This window comes from Asterias rubens, chromosome 11 (genome assembly GCF_902459465.1).
Source record: "Asterias rubens chromosome 11, eAstRub1.3, whole genome shotgun sequence".
NCBI lineage: Eukaryota > Metazoa > Echinodermata > Asteroidea > Forcipulatida > Asteriidae > Asterias > Asterias rubens.
Genome location: NC_047072.1, coordinates 11,684,637 through 11,701,861, shown reverse-complemented (window position 1 = coordinate 11,701,861; position 17,225 = coordinate 11,684,637). Strand labels below are relative to the sequence as shown.

At 38.2% G+C, this 17,225-nt stretch overlaps 2 protein-coding genes across 5 annotated transcripts in view; both read right to left on the bottom strand.

Annotated features, from left to right (window-relative positions):
* The window catches only part of LOC117296283, a 91,133-nt gene extending 89,287 nt beyond the window's left edge, over nt 1-1,846 (bottom strand). For all 3 annotated transcript variants that reach the window (XM_033779126.1, XM_033779124.1, XM_033779127.1), the window contains exon 1: nt 1,777-1,846. The gene's annotated coding sequence lies outside the window, so the exon portion shown is untranslated. The remainder of the gene's footprint in view (nt 1-1,776) is intronic.
* Nucleotides 1,847-6,598: 4,752 nt separating this feature from the next.
* LOC117297002 (ADP-ribosylation factor-like protein 6) lies at nt 6,599-17,137 on the bottom strand. Of its 2 annotated transcripts, none has more exons than XM_033780119.1 (6): nt 17,114-17,137; nt 13,056-13,618; nt 11,485-11,615; nt 10,575-10,669; nt 9,739-9,924; nt 6,599-7,428 (listed from the first exon to the last, which is right to left on the bottom strand). In XM_033780119.1, exons 2-6 carry the CDS (start codon nt 13,176-13,178, stop codon nt 7,412-7,414), a joined length of 552 nt encoding a protein of 183 aa, XP_033636010.1. In that variant the 5' UTR covers nt 13,179-13,618; nt 17,114-17,137; the 3' UTR covers nt 6,599-7,411. The 2 variants fall into 2 exon arrangements, with proteins under 2 accessions (XP_033636010.1, XP_033636008.1); XM_033780117.1 differs by lacking the exon at nt 17,114-17,137 and adding an exon at nt 16,088-16,409 and having other exon boundaries at nt 13,056-13,623.
* Between the last annotated feature and the right edge of the window lie 88 nt (nt 17,138-17,225).

The window sequence follows — 17,225 nt, the reverse complement described above, 5'->3', positions numbered from 1 at the left end:
CAAGACTCAGAGACCATGTTCATCTTGGACTTGGTTGGTGTGGTTGAATGAATAGGGACTTTTCGTTTTCGGCGACGGATGGTTCTGCGATGGTTGTTCAGCTAAACGTTGTCGTTTCAGCACAACGAAGATTCATCCCAAGTACTGTCATAGAAATTGAGGGACGACCGTCCTCAAAGCCGACGCATGCGCAGATGACGCCAAATGTCATCTTTACCGTCGCAGAACCATCCGTCGTTGAAAACGAAAAGTCCCTAATGAATGAGAACGAAACACATACTGTGACAGGGGAGCGATTTCATTCAGCACTTTTGCATCGCAAAATATTTTGACTGAACAAGTTTTGTGCACACTGAATTGAATGGTGGTAATATTGGGTAGCAAATGATGATTTTTGAATAACAACTGGTACGTTTTGCATAGCATTTTGCTCTATACAAGGGAAATCGTTCACTGTGTGACATTACATCAAATCCAATAAAAATAATTTGGGGGTTTATTATTAAATAAACAGTTATTTTCTGGCCTAAATTTGATAGGCCTAACTAGTTATTATACTAACTGTGTAAGTGGGTGCAGGACTGCAGGTCTCCACTAGAAAGTTATGATGAGGTTTGTTCGCTATCGTCTCCACATACACATCATGCACTTGGAGACGGTAGCGTAACGAGCCTTACCATAATTTTACATGATAATTGAAAGGCATAGGGGCTAGTCTAGGACTCAAGGAGTAGCCTAATGACAGTGTTGGTCAGTGCAATGGTCAAACCCCCACGGTTTACGTATTTTATATTTTAAATGAGGCAGGGTAACCCATGCTTCCTACTCACTTACTTACTGCAGTGTACTGTTATAATACAACGGTTACTGTTACGTGTACTTAAATTTGTTTAAATGACTTTCGTCTTTGTTGAATACAAATGAACCATGGAGGTAGAAATTTCTACCTCCATGAATGAACGGGCTTGCAAAAAATTAAGATTGACATTTTACATTACTAATTTACATGTAATTGTAATTTGTAAGTTAAAGCCATTGGACCTTTCGGTACAGAAAAAAAAAAAAAAAGTTCACAGATTTACAATAATTTACAGGGTTTACAGAAGGTAATGGTGAAAGACTTCTCTTGAAATATTAGTCCATGAAATGCTTTACTTTTTGAGTAAACAGTAAAACAATATAAATTCTCGTTAGCGAGAATTATGGATATATTTTAAACACATGTCATCACACGGCGAAACGCACGGAAACAAGAGTGGGTTTTCCCGTTATTTTCCCCCGACTCCAATGACCGATTGAGCCTAAATTTGCACAGGTTTGTTGTTTTATATACGAAGTGTGGGACTTGGACAATACTGTTTACCGAAAGTGAATAATAATGGCTTTAAAAGCTCCCTATTCAGTATTCTTTCCCATACGATATACGTACTACCACTGCAATAATTGTTAGTAGAACCATAGAGTAAGGACAGGAACCGTGGAGGAGGACTTTTCCTTCCTTCATGGTTTAAAAACACTGTTCACATTTCAGACATTGTTGTGGTTTGTGAACGCTATTGTACCGTACCACCGGTCACCGCACTGTGTTTACTTATGCGTAATCCAATGTTAGCGACTCACTCACGAACATCATCCATCATCAATCACTCAAATTTTCCGAGTAAAGCGATCATCAATTTTAAAAAGAAAACAGACTTCTAAAAACTAAAATCTCTCACACAGGTGATCGTGAAATCTAAAGGCATATAACGATAAAACATTCGTTACTTAACTCACCAGTTACACAGCGAAATGTTACATTTTCTATCGATATTCCGTAAATCCAATGTAAAGTGCGGCCGCCATTTTGGTTCCCAACTGCAGTCAATGTACACAATCTCCCTTCATGAAAGGAGATCCCTGGTTGGCCATCTACCGAACAAAGGCCGATTGTGATTGGCGTAATCTTTCACGCATGGGTGCATGCATAAATAAATGATATTCTGTTGCTTTTCATTGATAATATTTTTATCTTCGAGTACAACATTCCTTTGAGAAGACAAAATTGTTCGAAAAATTTATGGGGATTTTTTTTGTTCAGATAAAGCATGGTTTTATGTTAATTCTTCAGTCAGTGAAGTTTTCTCTCAGAGTGTATGTTGTGAACAAAATAAAAAATATGTAAAATAAAACTGTAACATCATCAGTATTGTTTCTCTGTTTCTCCTCTGGAAGCAAGTGGGGATTTATTTAATTAAATTGATTTTATAAATTAATTAAAAAATTTATGTGCCAATAAAATAAAATAAAAGTGTATTCATTTAATAATTACTTACACAGCAGGTAACCAATCTCAAATAAAGTATTATGATTTATAGTCTTTATTTTTACCTTTTTTTTGCCATATATTCCAAAGACGAACCATAAAACCAAGCTGTAAAAACATGAATTTATTTTTTTTAATTTGTTTTATTGTGCGAGAGAAAAACAAATTGGTTGGGAAATTACCTCTCTCTTTGAAGTAATATTTTTATTGTAATTAATTTTTGGTGTAATTCTTATACCTTTAAAATTCATATCAGCATGAAAATGAACATCAGAACTTCTCGGTTGTGGTTTGATTTTGTTAGAGGAAGCGTCATAACAAAATGAAATTTCCCACGAAATGAAACTTTAAACAAGGAAACAGAAATTGTGATTGTTTCTATAGTGGCTGGCTGTATAATTCATAACCAATTGTGGTGTTAAATGATATGTATGGGTATTGAAACCCAGACACTCTAGGCAGTTGGCTGGAGTGAGAAGCCTTTCATTTCCTTTAGTCCTATGTCACTCTAAGTTTTTGAATAAAAAAAAATCCTCCAGGGGGGAAAAAAAAGAAGCAATTTTTTTTGTTGATTGGATTGTATAAGCAACAGTTAAGGGCTTCAGGTTCCCAGATCACTCTTTATCCTTCACTTTGGAAATTGTATGCCGAATAAGAGGAAATGGGACTGAGTTAATGCCTTTGAATATTAAATCAAATTAAACCTGCAATAGTTCTTGAGCCAAGTCAACAGAGGGCGACATTCATCCTTTCACTAGTTTGCAACACTGAAGTTAGTGACCTGCCGTCGATTTCACAAAGAGTTAGGACTCGTCTTATCTCGAGTTGTTAGGATTAATCTTAAGGTCTGCATGCTACAGTGCAGGGTTGGGACTCGTCCCAAGTCCTAAGACTATTCTTAAGTTAGTAGGAAAAGTTTTGTGAAATCGACGGCTGGGCCTAATTTCATAATGCCTAAAAACTTGTTAAGCACAGACATTCAGTTTATATTGTTGTGACTGGTGCCTCTCTCAATTTTTCCTTAGCAAAATGTCAAGCAATATTTTCTGCAAGTTACAGCTTTTATGAAATTGGGACCTGAAGTTTTGACCCCTTTTGTATTTATATCCTAGTCCTCAGCTATTTGTGGTTGTAAAGCAGTTTGCAACAGCTAACACTCACTTTTTCTAAATTTGTTTGCATATTTTAATTTGGAGGTTGGGTAAACCTCAGAAAAACTTGTAGGTTTTCAAAGACGATAGTAGTTACTTTTTAACTAAATTTTAAAAGCAAATTTTAAAAATTTAGTTAAATAGGTTTGAGGCTTCGTTTGTACAAGGTTGACACCTCAAAAAACCATGCTTCGACCCCACGGTATCAAGTAGGCCTACTGTTATGTACAGTGCAGTAGTATCTATGCAGTTCGTGAATTCAGAGCAGGCCGGTGCTTGCATAGAGCCTGGGAAAATTGGTTAGTCATTTTAGTTCTAGTGAGCAGTTTACATCAATGGTTCTGTTCGCCCTCAAAGTTAATTTCAACAAACAATAACTAATGCATAACACAGTGTTTCTTATTAAACAAATTCTTGTACCTAGGCTTTAATAGAATCTGTGTACAATTCAAACACAACAAAAATGTCTTAATCTCATCATGAGCAAAGTGAGTGTTTATTTGTTGTGTTTACAAATAATAATGTACTGAATTTGTTAAGAGTCAGTACAGGTAAATATTTGACATAGTACTGAATACAATTAATGTCATTCAACAAAAATAATGCAACAGCTCAAATAACACGGAGGTCACAGCCTTTGTTCCCCTTACCTCTAAACTTTCCCATAGATTTTAAGATTTTGAAATTGCCTTTCCCTCTCAAAGACGATCTGAACTACACTTAAAAAGTTTCTTCGTCAGAAAATATTAGTTAAGAACCATTCATATGAGATTCTGGTTGGTAAAATAAAAAAGTCAATGAACCGATCCGGCCTATCAATCAAACTGTGCGCGTTCACCCATTTGACCAATCACAGCAATGATTGTAGTCGGACAAACTCGGTCATGCGTGCGCGTATATTTGGCACGCGCGGCAGAATCGTGCAGAATGTCATTGTGAGTGCTCGTACACGTGTCTTGCTCACGTGTGCGGTGGGTGGAGCTTAGTGGAAAGCCGGATAGGTCCATTGCAGGCAATAACAGCTCTACTCCACAGATTTATTTGTTACATTGGCCCAAATTAATAAGGCCTTGAGCACAAAATGTTACTAAGCATAGCAAAATCATGCTCAGCAGAAACAGGTTACCAGCTAAATGCTCCATAAAGTTTACATTGTTTTCAACTGGTGCCCCACTCATTTTCTGCTAAGCAAACAAACTTGCCAAGCAGTTATTTAAGTCTGTTTAAAAACAGCTTGATGACATTGGGTCATGGTATACAGGTGGGAAATCTGCTAAGCATGATAATTCAGTGCTTAGCAATTTGTCATTCCTTGATAGCTGTATGAAATAGTAACTGGAGTGTCTTTTTGCAGATATTTACACAATGTACTTTTGACTAGTCAGTCATTAAAGTGCTACTTTTTATTTTGCAATTTATTTTTTTATTTGGAGAGAAATGCCAACAGTAAAAAAGACAATGATTTTTCCATGTTTTTGAGTTTAAAACATCACGCTTGACAAAGACACAGGCCTAGTTGTGCATTCTTGATTAGACAAACAGACAATTTGCTTCCATGCCCATTGGTCATTGCCCTACTGCCCTTAAAATGCTGAAGTAGAAATTTACAATTTCCTCATAGGGTGCCCTTTTCTCACACAGAAAATGCCTCGGTACCCTTGCCCTTTTAAAAACAGGCCTAGATATGTCTGATTTTGCAAGAACATCTCACATCACTGCAAAAAGAAATACTAAAAGAAGAGTCCCCTCCTCACACAAGTAATATCTACATAAAACTAAATAATATCATTCATATGGTTTTGAAGGACAGGCGCACTATGCCAACATGCAATATGACACGTTGTAGTGAATGTGAATGCATCTATACAATACAGTCAACCCTCCTACTGTCCAACCACTAATTATTATCCAAAACTATGCCAACATGCAATATGACACTTTGTAGTGAATGCATGTATGCATCTGTACAATACAGTCAACCCTCCTACTGTCCAACCACTAATTATTATCCAAAACTATGCCAACATGCAATATGACACTTTGTAGTGAATGCATGTATGCATCTGTACAATACAGTCAACCCTCCTACTGTCCAACCACTAATTATTATCCCAAACTGTGATTTTGAAGAAAAAAAAATACACTATGCCAGCGTGCAATATATCATGTGGTGAATGCATCTACATGTACACAGTAAACAGTTAACCCTCCTACTAAGAGACCACTAATCCAGATGCACTGATCCAGGATGTAACACAGTACACAGATAGTTCTGTTGTTCCTCCATAAAAAAAAACCATGCAGTTGATCACGGTTTTTAAATGGTTGATCAACTCACTGGCAAATCTTACACACAGTAGGAGGGTATTTAGATAAACTGCATAATATGGCTGTCCAAAACTATATATATTATCAATAATACAAAATATAAACATAATCTTTCTAAAGGGATAGTACATCAATGTTTATGGAGGCTCAATTAGTCCAGCCGTCGATTTCAACAAACTCTTCCTAACTTAGGAATAATCTTAGGTCTTGGGACGAATTAAGTTCCGTATCATAAAACATAGGATGCACTGAACCCATCCTAAGTTAAGACGGGTAACTCGTCCTAACTTGAGTGAGGATTAATCCTAGCGTTTTATGAAATTGGCTGCTGTCCTCTGTAAAAAATAACCTGTGCATACTATGTCATCTAAGAAGAGGATCCTCTTAGAAAATACAGCGTTTATATAAACCCCTTGCAAAAGATGTCTCATAACACTCGCGTATGCGGTCTCCACTTCTGAAGGAATAACAATAATGTGCTCTTCTTTTTATTTACAATTTTTAAGAATTTACACGGTGGCACTTTGTGATTTAGTAAAATAATGTATCACAGTCTCATGTGTTTTTGTTTCTTTCGCATAATTTGCAGAAATTTTACGATTTCAATTAATAGTTTTTAAATTCTACCCATTCGATAACAACATCAACTGTTTTCAAGTTCAACTTCATGGTGACATTCTATGTCTTATTTTTTTCAAACGTGCAGTTTTAAACAATTTAAATAAGACAAACAGAACCAGCTAAAAACATTTCAGCGTTACCTGTTATTTGAAAATGGTGTCATTTTTATGACAACATTTTTTGTCTTAACTTGGTTTGGTAATAAAGAAAGCAGAACTTTTTTATTTTAAAATTGAAATCCCAAAGTTAATCCCACGAGTGAGCACATACATTTCTTTCGGCAACTTAAAAGTACCTGTGATATCAATGGAGCGAGCCAATCATTTCAAACATTCTAAAACTTCCTTAAATAACCATAAAAATATTGAAAGAGGATACAGGAAGATGATAACATTTAGATTACTTAGTACGTGCATAGCCTCTCAGATATTTTTACAAGATACAAAATGTGTTTGCTTGTGACGGAACAGTGCATCAGGTCTGTTTTTGTAAGATTGCATTACACCCTTACGAACAGTTTTTCATGTTTCTGTTAAAAACCAGGGCCAAGTTTCATAGAGCTGCTTAAGCACAGCACAAAATCATGCTAACCAGAATCAGGTTACCAGCCAAAATGATATCCTGCTTATTTCTGCTTAGTAAATAAAAGAACATGTAAGCAATACTTGCTGCTTTTGAGCGGCTCTATGAAATTGGGCGTAGTTTAAAAACAACCCATTGGAAATACCTGAACATGGCTAGAAAATGTTCGTTCTCAAAATCCAGCCAAAGTTTCCACTTGGATTGACAATGGATTTGTTTTTGGAATGTTGTTATTGTTTTGGGTTTTAAAAAATTTCCATTATATTTCAATTTTTGATGACCGGCAATTTGAAGAACTCAACAAAGGCTTACGGTGACTTTATGACAGGACGAAGGATTTCAGGCACAAGAACCCAACCCTACATTGGTGGATACTTCAGTCATCTTCAGCCTCTGCCGACCACCCCGTTTGCTGAAGTCCATCTCATCGCTTGAGTTTATCTGTAAAGAGAAGGGGGATAAGTAAATGAATCAATCAATCAAGGAGTATCTCGAATGATGTAAGTGAGCTGGCACTTCTAGATTGTACAGGTAACCAAGGTAACCAGTTTAAGATTTGTCTGTGCTTAGCAAGTTTTTTAAATTGGTTCCAGGGCTCAACATCATGGCTCTGCTTACCATAAGCAAAGAAGCCGCTTTCTGAAGCAGGGAATTCACAGCTTATACGTCAAAGGTTAGCAGGGAATGTTTGCTTGTGCCCATGCGTACTCCACGCTTACAGAAATTTGGCACTTACATAGTCAACAGTAAGCAACAAAATGGAGATCGCAAACGCAGAATTCAGTGGGAAACAGAGCCATGAAATTGAGCCCAGATCTTGGCGGCTGCTATGTGCATTTTCGTACAAGCCATTTTTGTCCACTGTGGGCATTTTGGTACAAAGCATTAACGGTTGCTATGGTGATTTTGGAACAAGCCATTTGTGGACGCTGTGATCTTCAATGGGATAAACTTAGGAAACTGGGCCCAATTTCATAGAGCGTCTTAACAGTAAGCAAGTTTTTGTGCTTACTGTAGCAGAAAACTTGCTAGGGTGTAAACGTATTTCACAGGTTAGCAAGAAAATTAGACAACCATCTTGTGGATTTGTATTGTTACGCCATTAATTTTCTTGCAGTAAGCACCAGAAGGATAACATGCCTTTTCGTGTGCTTGCGGTAAGCAGCGCTATGAAATGGAAATCACACAGTAAGCACAAAATAGGCAGTTAAGCAGCGCTATGAAATTTGGCCCTGATGCCTTATGCTTCATGGTGAGAGAGCTAAGAAAGATCAAGGGGGAAATGTAGGGAGCATATACTACCAAAAGACAGCTTTAATGTCCCTGGCCCTGATGCTCCCAGCGCTGCTGATACTATGATCAGTCAGATCATTTTACTCTTGCACATCAGCACTTCTAAAACTACCATGAGATGTGCCTTGGTTAAAACACTGGTAGATAGACACTGTGCTTTTTAAAAGGCCATTCTCTGTACACAGAGAGAGAGAGGTCCAATGTGCTTTTGATTTTGGAGCCCTAAACTTCCTGGAACACGTTGTTGCAGAAAGTGGCTTGGGACCCCCTTTATGCTAGACCCAGAATCTACCAGGCATTTGCTACATGTAGGTGTAACAATTAAGGAGATTTACAAGTGTATCACCAGTACCACAAAACTACAGCTTTGGACACATTGTGAACTATTGCTTTTTCTATATGCCGACTGCTATACTTCTTGCATGATCCATAACAGGCGCTTAAAGGCACTGGACATTATTGGTAAATACTCAAAACAATTTTTGGCATAAAAAAATACTTCGTAATGAAAAGCTTTTGATAGGGTAAAACATTGTGAGAAATGGCTCCCTTTGAAGTAACGTACTTTTTGAGAAAGAGGTAATTTCTCACTCAAAAATAATAAGACTTCAGGCCTGAAATTAGGCATCTGAAAGCATACAAATTTGTGAAGCAATTTTTTTTTTGTTCTTTCATTATTCTCTTGCAACTTCGAGCCCAAATTTTCCCAGGTTTGTTATTTTATGCATATGTTGGGATACACTAAGTGAGAATACTGGTCTTTGACAATTACCAAAGGTGTCCAGTGTCTTTTCATGGAGATTGTCTGGAACTGGTTAACCTGTTAATTGCCTCGTGTGACGTGGGCCTTAGAATGAAAGCAACTTCTGAGACACTCTCCCCTTAAAAGGTTTGGGTACTTTTTTGTAGGACACAAAACACAATGTCCACAGATTAACATCAAATCCACACAGTTTGAAAATAACGATGGTAGAAAGCTTTCCTTCAAGTATTACTCAGTGAGGTGCTGTAGTTTTTTAGAAAAGAGTAAAACGAGTCCAAAAAATAATTTTTGTCTCGTGAGACGAAAATTATTTCAGCATGTTATTAACCTATTTACGTGTATTTATTTTACTAAATTCTCAGTTACTACAGCACCTAAGCAAGTAATATTTTAAGGTAAGCTTAAAATTTATCATTATCTTCAAACGGTGTAAGTTTAATGTAAATCTGTGGACATTAGGGAGGTTCCGCATGAGAACAGATCTGCATACGCATACGTTTATCCGTAGACTACTTACGTGAAGCAAGCTGGATATCAGTGTCGTCTGCACGTATAGTGGATAGCGAGTAGCGTATGACGTCATAATGATGACATACCTGTGGCACTAACCATATTCGCTCGCATGCGAAACCTCCCTAGTGTGTTTTTTTCTGTGACAAAAAGCACCCAAACCCTTTAACACACTATACCTGTACCTGTGAGCCACTCTATTCCTTCATGCAGTCCCTCTCCTGTCAGGGCGTTACTTGCGCATATATGCCACGGCTTATCCTTGATGTGCTCTAGTTCTAGATGCTTTGTACACTGGACGGAGGAGAGCGATTCTCGGAGATCCATCTTATTTGCAAAGAAGAGGATGGGGATGCATTTCTGGGAGATGTCTGTAAGAAGAAAAACAGATGAAGTGATAAACAACTTAATCGTCTCCAGAATTTCGAAAAATCTACTCTGCGGCAACAGAGAAGTCATTAAATAAGTTAAGAAAAGTCTCCTGAATTCTAAACAAAATAAACTCTTTGCTCTTGACCAGGCAAAATTTTCATTTAGAAGGGGCACTCAATGAGGAAAATCTAAATTTGTTTCGGAACCATAGACAGGGCAATACAGCAAAAGCACAGGACACCATGGCAGTTGCGGTGGGTGATGGGGCAGGCCTGGGCGACTAGTGAAATTTACTTCACGACTAGTCCCGCCTAAAATAGTTGCAACTGCGACAGTAGTCGCAACTAATTCCAAAGATGCATTGCAGCATATTGTTTGTCGCAGTACAGTAAATTTCTTACTAACAAAATTGAAGGATTGTGTCAATGTTGTCTGATTGTGTTTCGTAAGTAAATTGTGTTGCTGTGAATAGTCAGGAGCGACACAATTGGTTCACCAAACAGGCAGTCGCGACTATTTTTGTAGTAGTCAAAACAGCACGATTACCCCGAGAAGTTGAAAAACAGTGGTCGCGACACAACTAAGCAATCAATAGTTGCACTAGTCGCCCACGCTTTGCAGTGGGCTACTTTTCTAGGCCAGAAGTTACCTTTGTGCTTTAAGAGGAGCTCCAGTTCTTCTTTAGCAACGACCATCCTTAGTTTATCACTGCTGTCCAGCACAAAGATAATGCCTTGAGCCTCCCTGGAAGACAAAACACAGAAAAAAAAGCATTAGGACTTAACAAACACTGATGTAAAGGCAGTGGACACTATTGGTAATTACTCAAAATAATTATTATCATAAAACCTTTCTTGATTACGAGTCATGGGGAGAGGTTGATAGTATAAAACATTGTGAACAGCCCCCTCTGAAGTGATGTAGTTTTCGAAAAAGAAGTAATTTTCCACGAATTTGATTTTGAGACCTCAGATTTAGAATTTGAGGTCTCGAAATCAAGCATCTGAAAGCACACAACTTCATGTGACCATGGTGCGACAAGGGTGTTTTTTTCTTTCAATAACATCTTGCAACTTCGACGACCGATTGAGCTAAAATTTTCACAGGTGTGTTATTTTATGGATAAAAAATGTTGAGATACACCAACTGTGAAGACTAGTCTTTGACAGTAACCAATAGTGTCCAGTGTCTTTAATAACGCCCGCTGGTAACGAAACCAAGGATGCCTCATTAAAGGCATTGGACACGTTTGGTCATTGTTTGAAATTAGTATTCTCACTTTGTGTATTCCAACATACAAGCATAAACTAACAGATCTGTGAAAACTTGGGCTCAATTGGTCGTTGAATGTCCTCAGTGTCGAGTCTTGGGTTCATTGAGGAGAAGCATTGAACTGGATCAAAGATTTGTTGACGGAGTGTAAACTTGAAGTAGTTCTGAGATATATTGGGGAGGCTTGTTGTTAAGTGCTTTGTGGACAATGAGCATCAGTTTGAAGATTGCATTACATCAATAGGACTACACATGTATAAAATAGGAACTATGACAGAAACCCGTACCTGTAGTAATGCTCCCATAGGTTCCGATACTTTCCCTGGCCCGACATATCAAACACGGTGAAGTTGACTGCTGTGGACTTGAATGTTTCTACGGTGAACCCAATCGTGGGTACAATGTCTTCCGCTTGGGACTTGAAAACAAGAATTAAAGTGTGGAAAATAGAAGAAAGTTAAGTTCAGTTAAGTCAAAAGTCAAGTTAAATATTTTACATCAATACAATTAAAATAGACATGTAGTATGCAAGGTCTGTATTGGCGACTATATGCCTCTCTTAATACAAGTTACGTCACAATACTAACCCAAAACAAGGCTATAGGTGCAGCCACTGCAAGTGGTGGCGGATGCGCCTATACCTCGTTTTGGGTAAGAATTATGACGTCATGCATAAGAGAGGCGTATGGCTCTTCCTAAGGTAGCAGTTAAAGGCAAGGAATACCTTTCGTTTTTGAAACTGTTCAATTGTTTAATCCTACTGTAGATTTCTACATTAGAACCTGTGAAAATTTTGTTTCAAATTTCTAAATTTACAAGTCCCTAACATCAAGTTTCAATGGTGTAAAATAGGGCTGGGCTACTCTTTCATGGTAAAATTTGAAACATGATGTCATCAACGGCAAAAAACAATAAGCCTTTTTGAGATATGGCGGACACAATGCTACAACACTATTAAGGTTTGGGTAAATTTGTGCGTATTGACCATAGAAATAGAACGCGTGTTATTCAGTGAAGTGCGCATTTTAGGCGACGCGGCGTTTACTTACACATAAACCTATTGCCCACCAACATGGTGAGCGTGGCATCAGTCGCCGCGTGTGACGCGTGTGCAAATCGTGTCCGCCATACCTCAAAAAGGCTTATTGGGTCTTTACTTTCCAAAGAGGAAACATTTGTGACAGTCAAAGGTCTAAATCAATGCCATTTTCAGGCAAGATGTTTCATGGAGGCAAAAAGGTGATTGCCTTGATCACCTCTTGGTAATTGTCTTGGTGCTCTTGAAATGCGCTGTGACAGTAGAAATTAACAATTTTCTCATAGGGTGCCCTTTATACCAAGGAGAAACTGCCTTGGTGCCCTAGCCATTTCACAAACAAAGCTTGTAAACAGGCACGCGTTTATGATTGAATATCATCAAAACTCAGGAATAAACTGACAAATTCTCTGTAAAAAAGGATAAAAACCATTCATTTGAAATGTGGCGTCACTAAATGTTGACAAGAATTGAACTTAAAGGGTATCAAACACAGTGGCACTTTACACCATTTTAACGCGAGGTTGGAAACTTGTAATTTTGTTTTCATCTTCGAGTGAATCACAAAACTTAAGAGCCCTTCTTTTAAGATCAAACAAATAGGCCTGGAATAACACGCAGACCATTGCCTCCGTTGTCCCTGCCCAGGTCTTGGCCTTGGTGCCCTTCAAAAGTTTCTCATTCCAACAGAAGTGCCCTTTGCAAAATGAAAATGGCCTTGCCCTCTCAACATGTTCAAAGATGAAATTCCAGGCCTAAACTAATGATATGGGTTGGCCTTGTGACAACTTGTGGCTGGACTTCACTTTTGTGATAACTTACATCTTTAGGTTTCAGTTCGTTTATTATAGTACTCTTTCCACTGTTGTCCAATCCGATACACAACACCTGCGCCTTCTTGTTGGTTCTCCCAAACAACTTGCTGAGTAGGTCGCCCAAACCCATGCTTGATGCTGTTCCTTGGTACCTGGAAACTCACACTCAAACTAGAGTTTCATTCACACAATGTCTATAACCTGCCGGTCAACTGTTTCTGTCAACAGAAGTTACATCCGCTGAAGTTTACATCCCAAGGAAGTTGTTGATGTAAAGTCGCCAGCGGGAGTGAAGTTGTATCACTGCCAATAGAAGATGATTCAATCAACACAGGCACAGGATTCAGACTTTGATGTCAACATACATGCATTGCAGGCGTTGACTATCCGCTACAAAACAGGGCTGGGCTAGTAAAGATGTCAACTAGGTTTGTATCCACAGTAGTTGGTATTAGCTAGAAGAGAGTTTAATGGTGGATTGGTTGGCAATCCTCAGGTGATGATCTTCAGATTAACAGCCTGAAGAACTGAAGAACTGAAGATTAAGCTGTTGACATCAATGGTTTTTTACTAATCTGCAAGAGAGCCGAAAATTGAATGTTATTTAAGGGCTCAACCTTATGCCAGATGACACTTGGGAAGAAACTACATGTGTATGCTGGTATGAGAGTATTCTACAATGCTTTTGTGTGAGTTGTAAATGGTGGCTTCTAGTCTGGTTTGATGAAGGGGGTGCAAGTAGGGTGGTGCGGCTGGGATGGCAACAAGACTGTGCACAATCCTATACAGCATGATGGCTTTGCTTTGGGCCCGGACTTCGTAAAGAGATTGCCATTGATTGGAGGTTTTTCAACATCTGTATGACACTTAGTTACGATAACGTAACCCTCCTCCCGACGGCGGAGCAAAATTTGAATGTTAAGGGCGAAATGGTCTAGTCAACAGATGGGAGGAGCGTTATGTTATCTCAATTATATTCTTTTGGTCATAAAATATAACTGTGCAACTTACTTTTAAAAAAGGCCCAGGGCACGTTTGGATTGCCAAAGACTGGTATTCTCTTCTCGTTAAATCTCACGTGGTGTATCCCAACGTATGCATTTAAATAAATCTATCCTATCTGTATCTGAGCCGGCAAAAAATATCTCAACACCTCACACCAGCTTTAAACCTAATGCGTCTTGGTTTTGACCGCGTGAGGGCGTTACAAATAGTACTTTTATCACTTCCGGGGGTATACGCGATTCGCCCTGCACAGATTAAAGGCGTTCTGCCACTTTTGTTGCGCCGTAGTTTCAGTTTTGCTTTAGTGTTTAGTTTAACTAGAGGTGGATTAACGGCTCATAATTTTTATCGCCAAGAGCAAAATATCAAGAGAGGGTGCTGTTGAACCCACAAAAAGATATAGCAGTACAGAGTCTAACCCGCATTTCTGTTATTCAGTGCATTGTCGTTTTTCGTAGAATTGTCAGAATTCTATTGTTCTAGAAAGTTCTACCGTTGACGTTGTGACTTGTTTACAGAAGTTACAGGACACATTGCCTTGGAATGGATTGGTCGAGTTGGTCTTTGAAAAGCGTTTGTAACGTAACCTTTTTTTGTTATAAAATGCATAGGGTTAGACAGACATCTATGTTGTAAAAGTAGAATACAATGATTCACACAAACGTGCCTTGAAATTGCACGGTTTTCCTTTTACCTCGTCGACTAACACAGTCGGCCGTTAAAATTATGGGAGTCAACTCAAATTTTTGACTCCCAATCCCATCACTGATATTGATACAGCCGACCATGTTTGTTAGTTCACAAAGTAAAAGGAAAACCACACAATTTCGAGGCAAATTTGTGTGGATCATTCTATTCTACTTTTAAAACATCTTTCCAATCATATGCATTTTATAACATTTTATAACGGTTACAAACGCTTTTTATAGACCAACTCGTCCGATCCACACACACACTGACTGATGCAAGGCAACGTCACGTGTTCCTTTAAAACATCTATCGTAGCGTCATACGTTATCGACCCTCATATGTTTTCGGTCCCCAACTTTGATTCCCGTTTACCGCGAGATTGTGCAAGCTGCACCGGTTGCAGAAGCTATGCAGTTTACTCACGGTCTGTATTTTCATCAGGCAGGCTTAATCATGCTGAGAATAAAGTTTCCTGTCGTTGGTTATGCTCAAACATTTGTAAAAATGATTGATTTTTGGTACTAATCACTAGTGCATTATTATGCCAACATTCAAATGAGTCAATCAAAGAAACATCATCCAACCTCGAAAGTTCAAAACAAAATTACTATCTGCTAGATTGAGTTTCATTCTGCTTTAGTCACTAGATGATCACGTGAGGTGGTTACTATTTGGGATTCTTTAAATTTTTAAAATTTTATTTACTGCATACTGTAATAAATTCCGATAAGCGTAATAAATATTAAGTCTACATTAAAGAGAAAATATCATAGATTGGTTTCTTATCTCCTGAAACCAAACATTACTGGTCTGAAATGGGGGAAAACGGATTGTTATGAAGTGTGAGTGCATCAAGGGGGGCTGGGGTGTTTTACTTTCATGCCTTATGATATCTCTGGATTCTAATATAGTAGCCATAATGCCTTAGGACAAAAATGTAATTAAATTTGTTAAGTAGTAATTGAATAGTATTTTTGATTTATTTTGCACGCCATCCATACTAGTTCTGAATATTCAATAAAATACCAACCAATGAAAGGTGTGAAAACATATGACGTTGCTCCAATGTCGTGCATGCATAAGCACTGTTAATGGCGGACTGTCTCTCGCAACGTAAAACCAAAACTTTAAAAATTTCAACACACCATGAAGTGAAAAATTTAGTTTTTGATTGTGAACAATTTTCCTGTTATCCTACTGAAAACACATGACACCAGGATATAAATACAATAGATAGATAGATAGAGTAAGTAGGCTATTTTTTATTGTAATATTTAATAATAATTAAATAATAAATCCAAATTGTCCAAACAGAAAAGAATGTTACTGTTAGTTGTTACTTACTTACACAAAAATGTCTGTCAATTTTGCATTTCATCGACATCTTTCTCATCTCCCGTAATGAAGCGTCATGTAGTGTCTAATCTAATGAAAGAATGTGTGCGCATTTCTCCGGCCGAGAGACCGTGACACGACCACGACGCGACTGCCCGATGCGGTCTCGTTTCCAAGCACCAGACTTTAGTGGGCACCAAATTTTGGCCAAACATCAAAATCGGTGCTCCCAGCAAACTGCATTTTGTGAAACCTAACTTTAAATAGCGTCAACGATCGTCATTCACGTCGAGGCAATCGAACAAAGAACTACTAGTCTTTGCCCAAGCCGTCAGTGATCGATAGATAGTGTACTGCGCTCAGTTGTAAATCGATACGGTATGATTGAGCCAATTTTACCGGCAACTATCGCTGGCCGACGTCTTGGGCCAAGACTAACAAACAACAAATCAAGTCTTCCGACTCAGCCTCCAAGACATGTAACGCCCTCTACTTGTGACTCAAAACAAAATCAGTGTCGCCAACAAAGACTTCAGTGAGGCTTTGTGGACACTATTGGTAATTACTCAAAATAATTATTAGCATAAAACCTTACTTGGTAACTATCCTAGTAATGGGGAGCTGTTGACAGAGTGCAACATTGTGAGAAACGGCTCCCTCTCAAGTAACGTAGTTTTCGAGAAATAAGTTCCACGAGTCTCGAAATCAAGCATCTGAAAGCACACAATTTATTCTTTCAATTATCTCGCAACGACGACCAATACTGAGCTCGAATTTTCACAAGTTTGTTATTTTATGCATAATGTGGAGATATACCAAGTGAGAAAAGCCTGAGAATTGTCTTTGACAATTACCAATAGTGTCCAGTGTCTTTAAACCATGGAGGAAGAAAATTGGCATTCTTAGTCATGGAAGTCTTGTAGCTGGTTGATAATGATGTCACAAGAGGCGCTCCTACTCCAGCAGTATCTCCCCGAACTTTCTAGTATTTTCTTTTACTTCTAAAGTACCCAGCATTTTAATACAAAAACGAACCCGGATTTTGGTCAGATCTGAATAATGATACACACAGTTGCCGAACTAAGGCCCGTACGGTGATCTCAACCCAATGACATTATTATAAAACGATTGTGTAACACTGTTACTG